The 18,731-nt window shown below is 42.4% G+C and overlaps 1 protein-coding gene across 4 annotated transcripts in view; it reads left to right on the forward strand.

Moving 5' to 3' along the window:
• The window catches only part of ADGRF1 (adhesion G protein-coupled receptor F1), a 47,516-nt gene continuing 29,321 nt past the window's right edge, over nt 537-18,731 (forward strand). For 2 of the 4 annotated variants that reach the window (XM_013973941.2, XM_018039268.1), the window contains exons 1-4: nt 537-702; nt 12,931-12,989; nt 16,509-16,581; nt 17,618-17,746. In XM_013973941.2, the coding sequence (XP_013829395.2) occupies nt 16,552-16,581; nt 17,618-17,746 (159 nt within the window). In that variant the 5' untranslated portion in view covers nt 537-702; nt 12,931-12,989; nt 16,509-16,551. Of the gene's footprint in view, nt 703-12,930; nt 12,990-16,504; nt 16,582-17,617; nt 17,747-18,731 lie in introns of those variants that run through there. The other 2 variants (XM_018039269.1, XM_018039270.1) reach the window with 2 other exon arrangements.

An 18,731-nucleotide genomic window follows, 5' to 3' on the forward strand; every position in this document is an offset into this window, starting at 1 on the left:
CATGAGGTTTTCTAAGGACAAACAGCATACTGAAAGCATTTGTCCTGTGCGTACATGCCAGGGCTCTCCTTTGCCCACCTTCATTCTGTAGTATTCCGAAGAGAAGTCTGAAGTGGCTTCATCTGGGAAAGCAGCAAACCCATTATTCAGTGTTGTGCAAGAAAATCAGAAAAGGAGAAATAATATCTGTCTCTCGCCATACCCCACCGGTATGACCCACCTCTCCCCACCTGAAATTTACACACGGAGGGCTGCATTCCTTCCGCTTTATGAGGTATGACCCTGGGTGTCCAGAGGCTGGTTGTGGAAGCTGGACAGAGTGACATTGTGAAACACGCGAATCGAGGACAGAAGTGTCCTGCATTCCCCTGGAGCGTTTTCCTCCCATTTCCCCTCCGTCATTTCTGTCTGCTGGGAGAATTGTTAGGTCATGGGCTCTGAGTCCCTCCCTCTTACCAGGCCTGATAGGGACTCTAAGTGGGAGGGAGAGTCAACAGAAAGGTATTTTTCTCTTCCTTCTTGAAGGGGGTGTGTTCTGGGCTTGTCTGCCTACAGGGTAGCAAAGTGCTACAGAACCTGCTAGCGAGCTGCTGTGGCTCAGATATTACAACTGTCTTTCCAAACAGAACAAGAAGTGATTGAGCCACGATTACCCCGGAGGAAGGGCTCCCTGGGGCTGTGATGTGAAGAGTGGAATCACAGGTAAGCCCCAATGCTGTGATTTGATTCCTTAGAACGTGTCTTAGCATCATCCTTACCACCTGTTAATCTGAGATTAGTCCTCAATAATTGAAACTCATATTTCAATATCCCATTTCCTGAAGAAGGGTAACAAAAGGAATGGAGAGTGGAGAAAACAATGAACAGAAACCATTGAGTTCAGTGTTTTGGTAACTATATAAATTGAGATGTTATGTGAGTCTCAGGCTCAAAGCTGTTGATTCAAAGCATAACCTTCTCTCTATCGATTTCAATCCAGTACCCCTTCTTCTTGGGGGGTGGTGTGTCTGGGAGGTGGATTAACTGAAATAAAGAAAGCTCCGCCAAGGATAATTTTATAAACTTCAATCTCATGGCTTCCACAAATTGGCAATATATTAGTCTTGTTGTTTAGTTGCTAAGTCGTGTCTGACTCTCTGCCACCCCGTGGACTGTAGCCAGCCAGTCTCCTCTGTCCGTGGGATTTCCCAGGCAAGAAAACTGAAGTGGGCTGCCAGTTCCTTCTCCCTTGGCCCCTCCTGACCCAGGAACTGAACCTGAACTTCCTACACTGGCAGTGGATTCTTTACCACTGAGCCATCTAAGAAGATCAAGTCTATTTTCCCTTTAGGATGAATTAGTTTAAGATTTGACCTAATTGCTATATTTCCAGGAGTTTTCCCAATTTAACTTCTTCTCTGGTCTCTGAAAAATCCACAAACTGATGTTTTGTGTCACTTCCTCATCTCTCTCCCCTAAGTAAGTACAAAGGGACACGTTATATTTTCTGACAGGCCTTGAAACGTAGTCATTTTCCTTTTCCTTTTTGTTCTTTTTCATGAAGAATCCATGTATGGAAGCCTGATATTCGATTTAATTCATCCATGCTGCTGCTGCTGCTGCTGCTAAGTCGCTTCAGTCGTGTCTGACTCTGTGCGACCCCTAAGACGGCAGCCCACCAGGCTCCCCCGTCCCCAGGATTCTCCAGGCAAGAACACTGGAGTGGGTTGCCATTTCCTTCTCCAATGCATGAAAGTGAAAAGTGAAAGGGAAGTCGCTCAGTCGCGTCCGACTCCTAGCGACCCCATGGACTGCAGCCTACCAGGCTCCTCCGTCCATAGGATTTTCCAGGCATACCAAAGACTAAACCATGGGAAGTTGCCAAAGGAGGTATGGAAGGAAGGTCAGGCTGCAGAGGTGCAGGGGAATGATGACTCAGGCATTTCCATGGACAAATCCATTAAATCAAACCTGGTAATAACACATGATAGGCTGGAGTTTACAGAATCGAGGGAAGTAACAAAATCAGATTAAAATACATTTTGTAATTTACCAGAGTATTAACACAAACCTTTTGTTATGTTTTTAATAAAACAACTACTAATTATTCAACCGTAACCCAAATTTAAAAGGATTGTACATTATACGACCACCCAGAGTACTTTATTCAACTATCGGTTGTTTAATCACTAAGTCATGTCTGACTCTTGCGACCCCACGGACTGTAGCCTGCCAGCCTCTTTTTCCCATGAGATCCTCCAGGCCAGAAAACTGGAGTGGGTTGCCATTACCAAGTGGCATAATCTTGAGCAAATTATTCAGCTTTTCTTGTTCTAGTTATTTAATGTGCAAAATAGTAGCCATGAGCATAAAGTGTTAAAATTAGAGCATGAACATGTTGAGTCTAAGAGGCTTGACTTGCACACACTCCTATTTAATGCATGACCACAAGTTGATGTAAATTGTTGCTGACGTGCCTCATAGGTACGTATATCTTGCTTCTTTAAAAAGACAGTGTGTTCCTTTACTCTTTTTTAAAAACAGGGACAGGGTTCTCATGAAGGGTTTATGTCTTGTTGCACTGAGGGCGAGGGACTCCATACTTTGGTATCCTTGTGCCCTCTGATGTCATTCGTTCTGCAATTAAAGAGACAGAAATATCCTCTTAGAAAAGTAAATGAACACATTCATTCAAACTAGGGTGTCAGTGACATTTTTTGGTACTTTCAGTTCAGTTCAGCCACTCAGTTTTGTCCTACTGTTTGCGACCTCAAGAATCGCAGCACACCAGGCCTCCCTGTCCATCATCAACTCCCGGAGTTTACTCAAACTCATGTCCGTTGAGTCTGTTGATGCCATCCAACCATCTCATCCTCTGTCGTCCCCTTCTCCTCCCACCTTCAATCTTTCCCATCTTCAGGGTCTTTTCCAAAGAGTCAGCTCTTCGCATCAGGTGGTCAAAGTATTGGAGTTTCAGCTTCAACATCAGTCCTTCTGATGAATATTTAGGACTGATTTCCTTTAGGATGGACTGGTTGGATCTCCTTACAGTCCGAGGGACTCTCAAGAGTCTTCTCCAACACCACAGTTCAAAAGCATCAATTCTTCGGTGCTCAGCTTTCTTCACAGTCCAGCTCTCACATCTACACATGACTACCGGAAAAACCATAGCTTTGACTAGATGGACCTTCCTTGGCAAAGTAATGTCTCTGTTTTTTAAAATGCTGTCTAGTTTGGTCATAACTTTTCTTCCAAGGACTGAGTAAGCATCTTTTAATTTCATGGCTGCAGTCACCATCTGCAGTGATTTTGGAGCCCCACCCCCCTGCCGCAAAATAAAGTCAGTTACTGTTTCCACTGTTTCCCCATCTATTTGCCATGAAGTGATGGGACCAGATGCCATGATCTTAGTTTTCTGAATGTTGAGCTTTAAGCCAACTTTATCACTCTCCTCTTTCCCTTTCATCAAGAGGATTTTTAGGTTTTTTTTGCTTTCTGCCCTAAGTGTGGTATCATCTGCATATCTGAGGTTATTGATATTTCTCCCGGCAATCTTGATTACAGCTTTTGCTTCATCCAGTCCAGCGTTTCTCATGATGTACTCTGCATATAAGTTAAATAAGCAGGGTGACAATATACAGCCTTAATGTACTCCTTTCCCTATTTGGAACCAGTCTGTTGTTCCATGTCCAGTTCTAACTGTTGCTTCCTGACCCGCATACAGATTTCTCAAGAGGCAGGTCAGGGGGTTTGGTATTCCCATCTCTTTCAGAATTTTCCACAGTTTATTGTGATCCACACAGTCAAAGGCTTTGGCATAGTCAATAAAGCAGAAATAGATTTTTTTTTCTGGAACTCTCTGTTTTTTTGATGATCCAGCAAATGTTGGCAATTTGATCTCTGGTTCCTCTGCCTTTTCTAAAACCAGCTTGAATATCTTGAAGTTCACGGTTCACGTATTGCTGAAGCCTGACTTGGAGAATTTTGAGCATTACTTTACTAGCATGTGAGATGAGTGCAATTGTGCAATTCTTGGCATTGCCTTTCTTAGGGAATGAAATGAAAACTGACCTTTTCCAGTCCTGTGGCCACTGCTGAGTTTTCCAAATTTGCTAGCATATTGGGTGCAGCACTTTCATAGCATCATCCTTCAGGATTTGAGATAGCTCCACTGGAATTCCATCACCTCCACTACCTTTGTTTGTAGTGATGCTTCCTAAGGCCCACTTAACTTTGCATTCCAGGATATCTGGCTCTAGGTGAGTGATCATACCATCCTGATTATCTGGGTCGTGAAGATCTATTTTGTATAGTATTTCTGTGTATTCTTGCCACCTCTTAATATCTTCTGCTTTTGTTAGGTCCATACTATTTCTGTTCTTCATTGAGCCCATCTTTGCATGAAATATTCCCTTGGTATCTCTCATTTTCTTGAAGAGATCTCGAGTCTTCCCCATTCTATTGTTTTCCTCTATTTCTTTGCATTGATCACTGAGGAAGGCTTTCTGAGCACTTTGGTTTGGTGCAAGCATGAACTGGAAGAAGCAATAGGGTACTTGGTATGGAAGGATGTGAGCAGTGGCTGGGGTGTGTCCCCAGGGTGAACAACTCAGAAAGTAGAGGAATGGCTTCCCCACAACAATGTCACTGAATTCACAGTTTTGCTTAAGGACACTCATGTGGGCTTCCCCGGTGACTCAGTGGTTAAAGAACCCACCGGCCAATGCAGGAGATGCAGGTTTGATCTGTGAGTTGGGAAGATCCCCTGGAGAAGAAAATGACAACCCATTCCATTATTTTTGCCTGGCATATCCCATGGACAAAGGAGCCTATAGTCCATAGAGTCACAGAAGTCCATGGGATCACAAAAGAATCGAATATGACTTAGTGACTAAACAAACAAAAACGCCTTGTGAAACCACATTCCAACCAATCTAAACATATGTCTTTGCAATTTTCAAAATATTCTGTAATGTTCTCTTTCTAAAGATTTTTGGCAGGGAATACCCATAGTTACATAGATTGTGTTTGAGCAGAGATGTGCTTGAAGGATGTCAAGGCCTTCAAAGTTCTGGGCTGGATACATGGTTAATAGCTGTGAAAATAATCTAGGAACCTAGAAGGATGGTGCAAAAGATGTAAAGCATCACCCCCTCTCCCATGCCCAGCTGCTTCTAGTCTTGCTGAATTCCACCACTGCAGTACACAAAACCAGAGGAAATGTGGGGAGGGGGGCCTCTTATAGCACCCCACTCCCCAGCAAGCCACAGAGAATCTCATAGAAGCTCCAGTTCAATGGCAGATGAAAACCTGGGCTCTGGCATATGGAGGACAAATATCCATAAGAATTAATAAGTATGAAAGTGCCCTAGCATTTTCTAGAGTTATTGTAAATCTCCTGTGCATGGTCAGTTAAAGAAATAAAATCCAAAAAGGTGAACAGACATGAAAAAAGTGCAAAATACAGTTAAATTTTGTTGATGAGGATGATCTGGTCCTCATAGTCTCTGGGTTCTCAGTGCAAATGTCAGTTTTTAATCTTCAGAGGCCCACAGACAGTGAAAATTGTTGTTTTGCTTTAAAGAAGGTCTTTTGAAATAAAGAGTTTAAATGAAGTCTTGAAGATAATTTCTTTATCATTTGCCTCTTCCTCATAAGATAAAATTTTTTAAAAATCTGATCATAAGGGTTCCTCTATTATTTAGGGATAAGCAGACATTTACTATAAAAATGTGGTGTTAGGACTGGTTCACACCTGCAACGTTTTGGGTAAAGAGACTTTGGATTAAGCAGGTTATATTTTCCATGAAAACCTTTTAGACTTTTTTGTTTGTACTTTGGCCCAGTTTTGCTTGATGACATTCCCGTGCTTAATAGCTTAAGAATATCAGGTTAATTCTTTCTAATAAGACACTTAACGATATAGTTCTTAGGCATATAACGTAACACTCTTCTATACTGTTGATCCAGATGCTAATTAAGCAAGTAACTAATAAAAGAAAAGACAAAGACAGCATAGAATTTTAAAAATATTCAGGTTAGAGTTTTATGATGACAGTATGCACCTTTAAAATTGATAAAGATTTTTCTAGGTGGTCTTGATAAAGAACAGTTCAGTCAAGAAATGTAGTTGGGATAGCTAACTATTCATTTGGAGGAAAAGGAAAGTAAAGCCCTTGTTGTTTAGTCGCTAAGTCATGTCCGACTCTTTTGTGAGCGTGTGGATTGTAGCCCACCAGGCTCCTCTGTCCATGGGATTTCCCAGGTAAGAATCCTAGAGTGGGTCTCCATTTCCTCCTCCAGGGGATCTTCCTGACCCAGGAATTGTACCCTTGTCTTCCACTTGGCAGGCAGATTCTTTACCACTGAGCCACCTGGGAAGCCCTAAAGCCCTATTTTATACCAAAACCTAAAATAACTTCAGGAAGATTGAAGATATAAATGTGTATAACAAACAAACCAACGAACTTGCCTAAAGAAGTGTGAGAAGTAAATATGAGGATTTTTTTTTACCATATTTGCATAGAAAAAATTTTTAACATAACCCCAGATTTAACATCCATAACGGAAGAGATTGACAGATGTGATTCCATGAATGTTTTAAACATTTGGGCTGAACAGGACAACATAAAAAGTTAAGAGACCACAGACGAATCATGGGCAAATATTTATAACATGAGTGACAAAGAGCTGATATCTATGCCCTGATGAGCTCCTAAAAGCAGCTGTTAAGATAAAAGTGAACATATCAATAGAAACACTTGATATAAAGACTTAATAGTCAAACCAGAAAAATACATATAAATGGCCAATAAACATCTGAGAAAATGTTTTATTTTATTAATAATCAAAAGCTTAGAAATTAAAACAATTAGATTAAAATTTGCGAACTAGTTTGGCAAGCATTATAACCATGGTGGGGCCAGTGTGATGAAACAGGCATTTCTACACCTTACCAGGGACTGTAACTGGATACAAATTAGAAGGCTCATTTGGCCATGTCTATCAAAACTCAAAATAATCTGGAATGAAGGATGAACAAGAAAAAGGTTAATAGAAGGGACGTTTAAGACAGATTATAGGAGTCTAAATAACAATTCTACCATGATAATGTGTTTGCTTTTCGTCTGTACATAATGTGAAGGTGTTTTAGTTTTGAATTGGCATGGTATTTGCAGGATAGGTCGAATGCCAGGCAACTGGTTTTATTTCTAGAAAAAATCATTTGAGGAATATGATTGTAAAATAGGTTTTTACTTACTAGGAAATTATGATGAAAATACTTTTAATACGGTTAGGGAAACTTAATAAAATGAGTGTTTTTTTGGTAGATTTGAAACAAGGTTTATCAATGTGAGCACTGAATGAGAAGTCAGATATTGTTTTACTCATTTAAAAACAGATCACAAAAGAACAGTTTGTAAGATTTTAATCTGACCTTTCACCCTTGAAGACCCCACAAACTCTGCTCTGTAGGTTCTTCCCAGGAGGCCTGATGAATTCTGTTTTCACTCTCGAAGAGTTAGGTTTCCTTGGATACAAAATGACATTCACATTTGTTAGGAAGATAGCTTTGAAACATACATTCTTCTTTTTCTTGCACAAAGAGACCTTAACTGAGCTACACGTGGAAACAGCACAGTCATCTCTAACAGCCATCTTCAACAAATTGGTCATCAGTGGTCTGACCAACATCATCTCAGTTGTTTGGGGTATGGTTAATCTTTAGTTCCAGGTCCACTTGTTTCCATTTCTTTGCAGCCAGTTACTGAGACTGTGGCAGCTCATGTCCTGGGTACAGTCTGATCATCATATAGTTCACTTCTCCCACCCAGTGTTTTAACATCTGTGAGACAGCTCACAGGATATGGCTCTGAATATTATCTATAGACCTTGAGAAAGAACTAAAGGTCTTTGACTCTGCTTAATGACTGTATTATTATTATTTAGTCTCCTTTGACTCTTTTCCTTTGTTTCAGCATTTCTCTCTTTTATGATTATTCTTTGACTAAAGTTTTCCACAGGCAACAAGCAGGCAGAGGACATGCAGGGCAAGGACCATAGGGTCCTGCTCCGTTTCACAGGGAGCTCAGCTCGGTGTTCTGTTTTGACCTAGATGAGTGGATGGGGGAGGAACGGGAATGGGTTTCGAGAGGCAGGGGATATATGTGTACATATGGCTGAGTCACTCCATTGTACAGCAGAAACTAACACACCATTGTAAAGCAATTACACTCAAATTTTAGAAAAACCATGGCCCAAGCAATAAAATGAAGCAGGCCCAGAGTCTAAGAGAAGTATGAGGTTCTTTAGGGAGAGAAATTTAAGGAAATCAAAGATACAGTCTTTTTATTTAGAATTTAGGTTTACTCTTCTCATTTTATACAAGTGTGAAGCCAAAATAATTCCCACTTAATTGCCAAAATAATCAAAGCAATACATATGAAAGCTTTTTGTAAATTAGAAAGAATTATCCTTACTTCTTCTTATGTAACTATCCCCTCCCTTGAGTGTGATTCAGGTACTTTTTTTCAAGTTAACAGTCCAAGAGGAAGCTCAAGTTTTCTGGGCTTTACTGATTGTCAGTAGGCAAAATCAAGCAGGGAAGATGGCAAATAATCACCAGGGGATTCCAGGAAGGCTGGGTCCCCATTGCTAAGCTTAAGTCTTGGCTGCAAGAAAGAGCTTGGCACCTCCTCTGGAGTGCCATTAATCATGTTTTATGGGCTTGGTGGTAACTTGTGCTCTACTGAACCGTGAGTGACAGGAGAAAATCTTCAGTTACAGGGGGTTGGAATAGACCCAACCCTTGAGGCTGGCAGTCAGGCTTTTTACAGCACAACAGAGCTAGACTTGTCTATGAGAAATAAACTAGAACACCCTAAGAAGTACTGGGTGATGAGTTAAGAACGACAAGTCATTCTGTATCTCTTTGCCAGTGCAGGCGATGTAGGAGACTCGCGTTCGATCCCAGTGTTTGGAACATGCCCTGGAGGAGGAAATGGCAACCCACTGCAGTAGTCTTGCCTGGAAAATTCCATGGACAGAGGAGCCTGGTGGGCTACAGTCCATAGGGTCGCAAAGAGTCTGATAAGACTGAGCACTCTTGCAACTCTTTTAAGATGTAAAGTGGAGATAAATGAATTAAAAAACAAACAAACACCAGAATCCATGTGAGGAGGGGGCAGACAGCTGAGCTATACTGACAGCACCAGCAAGAGGAGAAATGCTCTCTAGCTGAAGTTCCAATTCATGGCAAAGGACACAGGGACTTGTAAAAAAAAATGTATCTCAATTTTTGAAGGAAAACGATCAGGGAAGAAATAGGGTCTTAAGCTGGACTCTGAAAGGAGATCCATTCAGTGAGCCATCGGAAATTTAAATAGGGACGTTGGAGGAGAGAAACTCAAGCAATGCAGCAGCTGTTTTCTAAAGTAGGTCTGATCACGGTTCTTGGAGTTTCCCCAAGAGGGTGGAGCTACGATGAGTAAACTCCCTGCCTAGGAAATTGGAGGGAGCGATTGGGCAAATTAAAGCTTTGCAGATTGTTGAAGTGTCCCAAGGGAAAGGCCAGCTTAGCTAAGTAGGTTCTTTTGTCTCTTCCAGCCTTGGGAGTTCTTAAAACACCCCACTGCTATTCTCATCCTAAGGGCTTAATTCTAAGTAGATTCTCAGATCACCTTAAAAGATGTTCAGTTCAGTTCAGTTCAGTCATTCAGTCATGTCCCACTCTTTGCGATCCCATGAATCACAGCACGCCAGGCCTCCCTGTCCATCATCAACTCCTGGAGTTTACTCAGATTCACGTCCATCGAGTCAGTGATGCCATCCAGCCATCTCATCCTCTGTCGTCCCCTTCTCCTCCTCCCCCCAATCCCTCCCAGCATCAAAGTCTTTTCCAATGAGTCAAAAGATGCTTACTCCTTGGAAGAAAAGTTATGACCAACCTAGATAGCATATTCAAAAGCAGAGACATTACTTTGCCGACTAAGGTCCATCTAGTCAAGGCTATGGTTTTCCCAGTGGTCATGTATGGATGTGAGAGTTGGACTGTGAAGAAAGCTGAGCACTGAAGAATTGATGCTTTTGAACTGTGGTGTTGGAGAAGACTCTTGAGAGTCCCTTGGACTGCAAGGAGATCCAACCAGTCCATTCTGAAGGAGATCAGACCTGGGATTTCTTTTTGGAAGGAATGATGCTAAAGCTGAAACTCCAGTACTTTGGCCACCTCATGCAAAGAGTTGAAAAGATGTTCAGGAATGATAATAACTAGAGAAAATAGGACTAGAGTCCAGTAAAAAAGAAAATTAATTTCCCCAAGCTCAGATTCAGTTACTGACAGGCACTAATGTAAAGAACAATTACATAAATGGTATATATATAGAAACTGTGAAATAAGCATATAATGGAATCTGAATGAGGACAGTTCTGAGTGCATCTTATTTTCTTGCTTACTTTAGGGAAGAGGAAACAGTCCAGCAAGAGTTCTTTTTAGCTTGCACAAATTCTAGCAGAAAAAGGACAAAGTTGAGGTTAGGGTCTAATTCATCTAGGTCTTTCCCCACCAAGTTTATTAAATATTAACATACTAAAAACATGCTAATATATAAAATATGTGTTTAAATTATACTGGGGACACAACACAGACACTCACTGAAATTTTAGATATCTTTATAGTCCTTCCAAAAGAATTTAGTCTAGCTCAAAAAAATGACCAAACCACCGAATATTTTTCCAAGTGTGACACTGGTTATCTTTTTTTTTCCCACCTATATGTCCACCTGTCTTCTCTACTGTATCTGCCTATTGAAAAACACGAAGAAATTCTCAAAGGCAAATGGCTGAAGGATTCCTATACAAAGGCAGATCCCAATGAAAACATGACCAAAAACTCATAAAAAAAGAATAAAATAAAAACAAGGTTTGGCAGGTTCTCACCTGTTAACCAGTCCTATTTGAATCATAATTTTTTTCATATCCCAGTTGGAGATCTGCTCTTCCTGTGTGTGTGTGTGTGTGTGCGCACGCGCACACGCGCTCTGGCACATATGTGTGCATGCACATAAGTCCAAGGCAGAGAGGAGGATGACGATTCTACTGGGAATTCTTTTATTTATAGAGGAAGAAACACAATCCCATAACTACTGATGCCAGGAAAGCCGCCCAAGTTCAGCTCTGCCTAAGAATAGATTATTGCTAAAAATTCTGGAAACTGTAGGTGAGAGCAGTCCCAATTCAGCACCACTGTTGATAAGGAGACAGCTGTTGACATAAATAAATGATATCTGATCCATAAATACATAACCGGAAGACTGAGAAGACATTGGGCAGCTGACTCCAGAAGCATAATAGCAAATGCTAATGATTGTTCTCCAAAAACTGAAGGACAAGGATTATCAGGAATGAATTCAGTTGAATGAATTCAAGGAAGTGAAGGGGTCCCACTATGGCCAAGCCTTCCCATGGATGCCAGGGCCGACACAGCTGCAGGTCAGGTATCACTGACCCCCAGCGAGGTGTGATACAAACAAACACACACAATCTGATGATAACAACAGCTCCCCATCTCTGGCAAGGACACTCGGATTCTGAGAACTTTTCTTTTTTTTTAAATAATCAGGACACTTCCATTTGAGAAGAAAGTGCTGAAAATACCATGGGGTTTGCCTCTAGTGAAGGCAAATTTAAGTAAGATTTAAGATTACACCTCCTCAACACATGGAGAAGGAAATGGCAACCCACTCCAGTATTCTTGCCTGGGAAAATCCCACAGACAGAGGACTTTGGTGGACTATAGTCCATGGGATCGCAAAAGAGTTACACATGACTTAGCTACTAAAGAACAGCTCCTCAACACACACACACACACAATTAAACATCTTTAGAATCAGTTAACTTAGTTATTGTAAACATGTATTTTTACTTCCCTGAAGCTTGGATCCCTCCATTGATACCATGCTGGCCATCAACCCAGGAGTAACTTTTATTTGATTAGTTAATTTGACTCAGATTGAAGTCAAATTCTGAAACAATCCAACAAGTTACCATGGAAACTGGTGGTGAGATTGAAATGCTAGTTGTGCTAATATTAGCAGCTATCAATCATTGAGGCTCACCATCTGCTGGGCATTGCTCTAGGTTTTCTATATGCAATTACTCATTCAATTCTCTAAAGAATCTCTGAATTTGATACAACTTTCCCCATCTTATAGATGAGCAAACTGAGGCATAGAAAGATTAAGAAAGTGTCAAAAGGCATCCAGTTAATAAATGTCAAAGCCGGGACCTGAATCCTAGGCAGGATAACCACAGGGCCTGTTTTGACCCATGCACCTTGAGATACCCATGTCTACGATTAGTTGTCAAGTATAAGATGCCCAGTTTAATTTTTTTTAATTTTTATTTATTTTTGGCTGTTCTAAGTCTTAGTTGCAGCACACAAAATCTTGAGTTGCGGGATGTGGGATCTAGTTCCCTGACTAGGGATCTCACCTGGGCCCTTGCATTGGGAGTGTGGAGTCTTAACCACTGGACCATCAGAGAAGTCCCTTAGTTAAATTTGAATTTCAGAAAAACAACAGTCATCCTGGACAATAAATAGTGTCTTAAATATTGTGTGGCCCATGCTGCTGCTGCTGCTAAGTCACTTCAGTCGTGTCCAACTCTATGTGACCCCATAGATGGAAGCCCACCAAGCTCCTCTGTCCCTGGGATTCTCCAGGCAAGAACACTGGAGTGGGTTGCCATTTCCATCTCCAATGCATGAAAGTGAAAAGTGAAAGGGAAGTCGCTCAGTTGTGTCCAACTCTTAGCGACCCCATGGACCACAGCCCACCAGGCTCCTCCATCCATGGGAGTTTCCAGGCAAGAGTACTGGAGTGGGGTGCCATTGCCTTCTCTGTGTGTGGCCCATACCTAACACTAAAAAATTATTCTCTATTTATCTGTAAGTCTTCCGACCCTACCCCAGAGGAAGCTGAGTGTACCAAGGAAGCAAAGAAAACATTCTGGTAAGTTGAAACTTTGGTCTCAAACTCCAAAAGAATTCAGATCACAGTATTAGCTTAAATTGTGGTTGTTCAGTCGCTCAGTGGTATCTAACTCTTGAGACCCCATGGACTGCAGCAGGCCTGGCTTACCCATCCTTCAATATCTTCCAGAGTTTGCTCAAACTCTTGTCTATTAAGTCGGTAATGCCATCCAACCATCTCATCCTCTGTCACCCTCTTCTCCTCCGGACCTCAATCTTTCCCAGCATCAAGATCTTTTCCAGTGAGTCCACTCTTTGCAACAGCTTCAGCTTCAGTCTTTTCAATTAGCCTTGGAGCAGAACCTTCTTTTCTTCTCCTAGAAGCAGTTTAGAATAACAGCTCTCAGATCTGTCTGGGGGTCAGCCTCACTTGGGAAGCTTTAATAACACACATGGCAGAGCCTGGTTTGCATAAGATTTAGTAGGTTTATGGTGGAATGGGGGTGCCTGTATTTTCAAATTGGCCCTGAAGTGTTTCCTTTTCTCCTTCTCAATGCCTCCCTCTCCTTGTCTGGCTATTCATGATTGGCCTCTGGACCAGTGACTGGGAATCCCTGGTCTGAAACCGTGATTAAAGTTCCAGTTTACCATTTCTAGCAAGTCCAAGGAGACAGAAAGCCCATGCTCCACCCACCTGGGAGGAAGAAAGAATAAACCAGGCCAAGAGGATAAGAGAGTTTCCTCCCAATAGTTGGAACTATAGCCCAGGCCTCCTCACGTTGGGTCTGCAGCCTCAGGCCTGGGTGCCATATGCGAGAAAGAGATTTTCAGAGAGAGAGAGAGAGAGAAATGGAGAGAAAGAGCTATGTAAGTGCCAAGCCTCCCACATGGAAGCAGGTCCTGGCACAAGAGAACAAGAGGAGATCATGTTAAAAATCATCCCCAGAAGTGGAGAAAACGTGGGAAAGGGGCTAGAAGGAGCACCAGTTCCCTCCACAATGTGACTTCACTTCAGGAAGATACTGGAAAGTTGGCTTAGCAGAATGTGGTAAATTGGAACTTAGGATCAGAGTTTCAGTTTAAGGGGATGTGGCAGTTCACCAACAAATAAGCAATAACAACACATGTATAAATAAAAACAAATAGAAAATATACAAAGGACATAGGAAAAGAAGTTCTATTTCATAAAAATGTTCAGCTATTTTACATCTATATGAAATTTCATTATGTATGAGTGTGTATATACACATAATACAGATATAGATAGACATGTTTTATCATGTATGTGTGTATCTATCTATGTTTACATCTATATTTTTCTTTTTCTTTTTTTCACTTAGTTGCTTATTAGGTCCAACTGTTTGCAATCCCCATAGATTGTAGCCCATCAGGCTCCTCTGTCCATGGAATTCCCCAGGCAAGAATACTGGAGTGGGTAGCCATTCCTTTCTCCAGGGGATCTTCCTGACCTAGGGATCAAACCTGGGTCTCCCAAATTGCAAGTAGATTCTTCACCACCTAAGCCACTAGTGAAGCCCCAATACAGATATGCAGGCATACCTGTGCACTAAGTCACTTCAGTCGTGTCCGACTCTGTGCAAGCCTACGGGTCATAGCCCGCCAGGCTCCTCCGTCCGTGGATTCTCCAGGCAAGAATACTGGCATGGGTTGCCATGCCATCCTCCAGGGGATATTCCTGACCCAGGGACTGAACCCACGTCTCTTACGTCTCCTGCATTGGCAGGCAGGTTCTTTACCACTAGTTCCACCTGGGAAGCCCCCATATCCATGTACTCATGTTATAAAATATGTCCATTTTTATGGAGTCAATTTTTAAATTTTTTAAAATTTGATTTTTAATTAAAATTTAATTTTATATATGTATTACAAATTAAATTAAAAATTTATTATTGGAATATAATTGCTTTACAGTGTTGTATTAGTTTCTGCTATACAACAACATGAATCAGTTATATACATACACACACACACACACACACACACATATATCCTTCCTCTTGAGCCTCTCTCTCATCCCCTCCATCCACCCCTCCAGGTCATCACAGAGCACCAGGTTGAGCTCCGTGTGCTACACAACAGCTTCCTACTAGCTGTCTATTTTATGCCTGATGGTGTATATGCATAGTGTATATCTGAAAAAACAAACACCCCAGAGACAAAAACCTATCACTTTCAGAAAGCAAAAAGCACGAGTCAGAGGGACCAGGACTCAGAGCAGGTAGGTTTTGGGAAGCAAGATGGAGAAAATGATCCGGAGTCTGGACTGCTGCCCAAAGAAAGTTAAAGCAGTCTATTTAGCGGGAGTCTTGGCAGGCAGGGGATGGGGGCATGTGAGCCCCATTCACTAAGGGAAGCAGGTAAATACAAAAGGGGTGTGTGTCCCATGGCTTATTTTTCATGCTGCCCTAGAAAGCCCTAAAAAGACTCTCTACTAACATATAGGCCATATTAGTGGCAGTAGTTGTACTGTCTTTAATGTCTTTTTTCTTTATTTAATCAATATTTTAAGAAATATTTATTTATTTATTTGGCTGCATTGGGTGTTAGTTGCAGAATTTGATTTTCAATGTGGCATGCAGGATCTTTAGTAGTGACATGCAGGATCTTAGTTCCTTGACCAGGGATCCAGCCCTGGGCCCCCTCTGTTGGGAGTGTGAAGTCTTGGTCACTGGGAAGCCAAGGAAGTCCCTTAATTGTAATTTTTTTAACTGAAGTGTAGCTGATTTATAATGTTGTATTCATTTCTGCTGAAAAGAAGGTGATTTGGGGATTATACTCATATACACATTATCTCTTATATTCTTTTCAGTTATGCTTTGTCACGGGACATTGAATATAGCTCTCTGTGCTATGCAACGCAGGAGACCCCCGCTTAATTCATGGGTGGGAAAGATCCCCTGGAGAAGAGATAGGCTACCCACTCCAGTACTCTTGGACTTCCCTGGTAGCTCAGGTGGTTAAAGAACCTGCCTGCAATGCAAGAGACCTGGGCTTGATCCCTGGGTTAGGAAGATCCCCTGGAGGAGGGCATGGCAACCCACTCCAGTATTCTTGCCTGGAGAATCCCCGTGGACAGAGGAGTCAGGTGGGCTGCAGCCCACGGGGTCGCAGAGTTGGACACGACTGAGTGGCCAAGCACACACAGCACAGCCCTGCTATACGGCAGGACTTTGTAGTCTGCGAAGTCGCTCAGTCGCGTCCGACTCAGTGCAACCCCATAGACGGCAGCCCACCAGGCTCCCCCGTCCCCGGGATTCTCCAGGCAAGAACACTGCAGTGGGCTGCCATTTCCTTCTCCAATGCATGAAGTGAATAGTGAAAGGGAAGTCGCTCAGTCATATCGGACTCTTAGCGACCCCGTGGACTGCAGCCCACCGGGCTCCTCCGCCCACGGGATCCTCCAGGCAAGAGTACTGGAGTGGGCTGCCGTTGCCTTCTCCACTTTGTAGCTTATCCATTATCTATATAAAAGCTTACAACTGCTAACTCCAACCTCCTCTTCCATCCCTCCCAACTGTTCTATTTTCATGTGGATCAGAGAGCAAAGCACAAGGCAGTGCTGTTGGGATGGCAAAGCTTGCATGAAGTTTAAAGGGCACCCAGAGAGGAAGGTAAGTGCTGGGCTGATCTGTGGTGCTGAATCCAGGCACTGGTTCCAATGCTGGGGACTCATAGCTCTTCATCTTTTCCCGTGGAGCTGTAAAGGGCATTTTATGGCCATGACTGTGGGCTGAGTTGTGTCTAACTTATTCTGAGATAACCATGAACTGGAGGACAATTTGTTGCTAGCCGCATGAACTATGAAGAAGGAAATTTGATTGCTTCATGACTATTTAAATTCTAAAATACTCTGATTCTATCTTAATATTAGTGTTTCTAGGGTCTTTGGTTATTTGAGTGTTTGTCTTTACTGAGATGAAAAGAAAACCTCAGTGAAATATAAAAGGCTGGATGTTAAATGCACTCAGTTGCAAAGTAAAGCAAGTCAAGATTTTAAAATAGCCTGTGTTGAGTCATGTAAAAGTGTTAGTCACACATGGGTGTCCAAACACATGGACTATATATAGCCTGCCAGGCTCCTCTGTCCATGGAATTCTCGATGCAAGAATACTGGAGTGGGTAGCCATTCTCTTCTCCAGGGGATCTTCTCTACCCAGGGATCAAACCCAGTTTCCCAAATTGCAGTCATATTCTTCACCATCTGAGCCAACAGGGAAGCCCTGTGTTGAGTAATATTTGATCACTTAGAAGAAACCCCAGAGAAATTTTCTAGTAAGTATGTAAAGAGAAAAATTCACTAGTTCTATAGTGAGAGTAGAAGAGATGGTGTCTCTGGTGAAAAAAGTAACCAAACCCTCAGAGTGTCTGATGAACCCACTTCGGTTTCCTCCCCTGGGCATTTTATTTTACTTGGCTGCACCAGGTCTTAGCTGTGGCATGGAGGATCTTTGAGCTGTGGCATATGGGATCTAGTTCCCTGACCAGGGACCCAACCTGGGCCCCTGCATTGGGAGCTTGGAATCTTAGCTACTGGACAACCAGAGAAGAACTCTCCCCTCCCCACTCCCACCCCCAACAATGCATTTTAAAATTTTGGTTTGAATGACTTGTCTTCATGTCTCATCCTTGCATGGCACACACTTCTAGTCACAGACTGTGACTCCAGCTGTTTGTGTCCTGTCCAGGACCAGGAGGGGCCAGCAGAAGATGAGATTTTCTTCTCTCTGGCTATTCCTCTTCCTCACGATCACCGAGGGCCGAGGTGGCTTCCTAGAGGTGAGTTGGTGTATGTCCTGTTTTTCTCTCTGTCTTTCTGCCACTTTGAGCTCCCATCACTCTCTAGGCAACTGAAATGACACAATTTCGTAGACTTGGAATCAGAAGTGCTGGGTTCTTGTCTCAACATTACCTGCCTTAGTTGTGTGGCCTTAGATGAGTCATTTTATCTCCTGGAGCTTAGATGATTTGACAGCAAAACCAGCATCTTGGACAAAGCCATCCTGGAGATCACATCTAACTCAGCATATCCCCTCCTATGACCTCTTTGTTGGAGAAAAAGCATATAAATCCATGTTAATCAACATTAGCAATCCTTGGACTCTTCCCTACCTAGTCTCACTTTCTTTTTTTTTTCCAATAGTCATTTTTAAAATAAAAAGTTGTCTATTTTTAAAATTTACTTATTTGGCCATGTCAGGTTTTAATTGCCAGCTCACAGGCTTAGCTGCTGTGCTGCAGGCAGGATCTTAACTCTTTAAGCAGGGATGGAACCTGTGTTCCCCACATTAGAAGATGGCTTTGTAACTGCTGGACTACCAGGAAGTTCCCATTTTTTTAAATTGAAGTAATAACTTACGTATTTTAGTTTAGCTAACATAGTTAATTTACAACGTTGTGTTCAGTTCAGTTCAGTCGCTCAGTCATGTCCAACTCTTTGCGACCCCATGAATCACAGCACGCCAGGCCTCCCTCTCCATCACCAACTCCCAGAGTTCACTCAGACTCACGTCCATCAAGTCAGTGATGCCATCCAGCCATCTCATCCTCTGTCATCCCCTTCTCCTCCTGCCCTCCCAGCATCAGAGTCTTTCCAGTGAGTCAACTCTTCGCGTGAGGTGGCCAAAGTACTGGAGTTTCAGCTTTTGCATCAGTCCTTCCAAAGAAATCCCAGGACTGATCTCCTTCAGAATGGACTGGTTGGATCTCCTTGCAGTCCAAGGGACTCTCAAGAGTCTTCCCCAGCACCACATTTCTTCACAGT

Source organism: Capra hircus, chromosome 23 (genome assembly GCF_001704415.2).
Source record: "Capra hircus breed San Clemente chromosome 23, ASM170441v1, whole genome shotgun sequence".
In the NCBI taxonomy this organism is placed as follows: Eukaryota; Metazoa; Chordata; class Mammalia; order Artiodactyla; family Bovidae; genus Capra; species Capra hircus.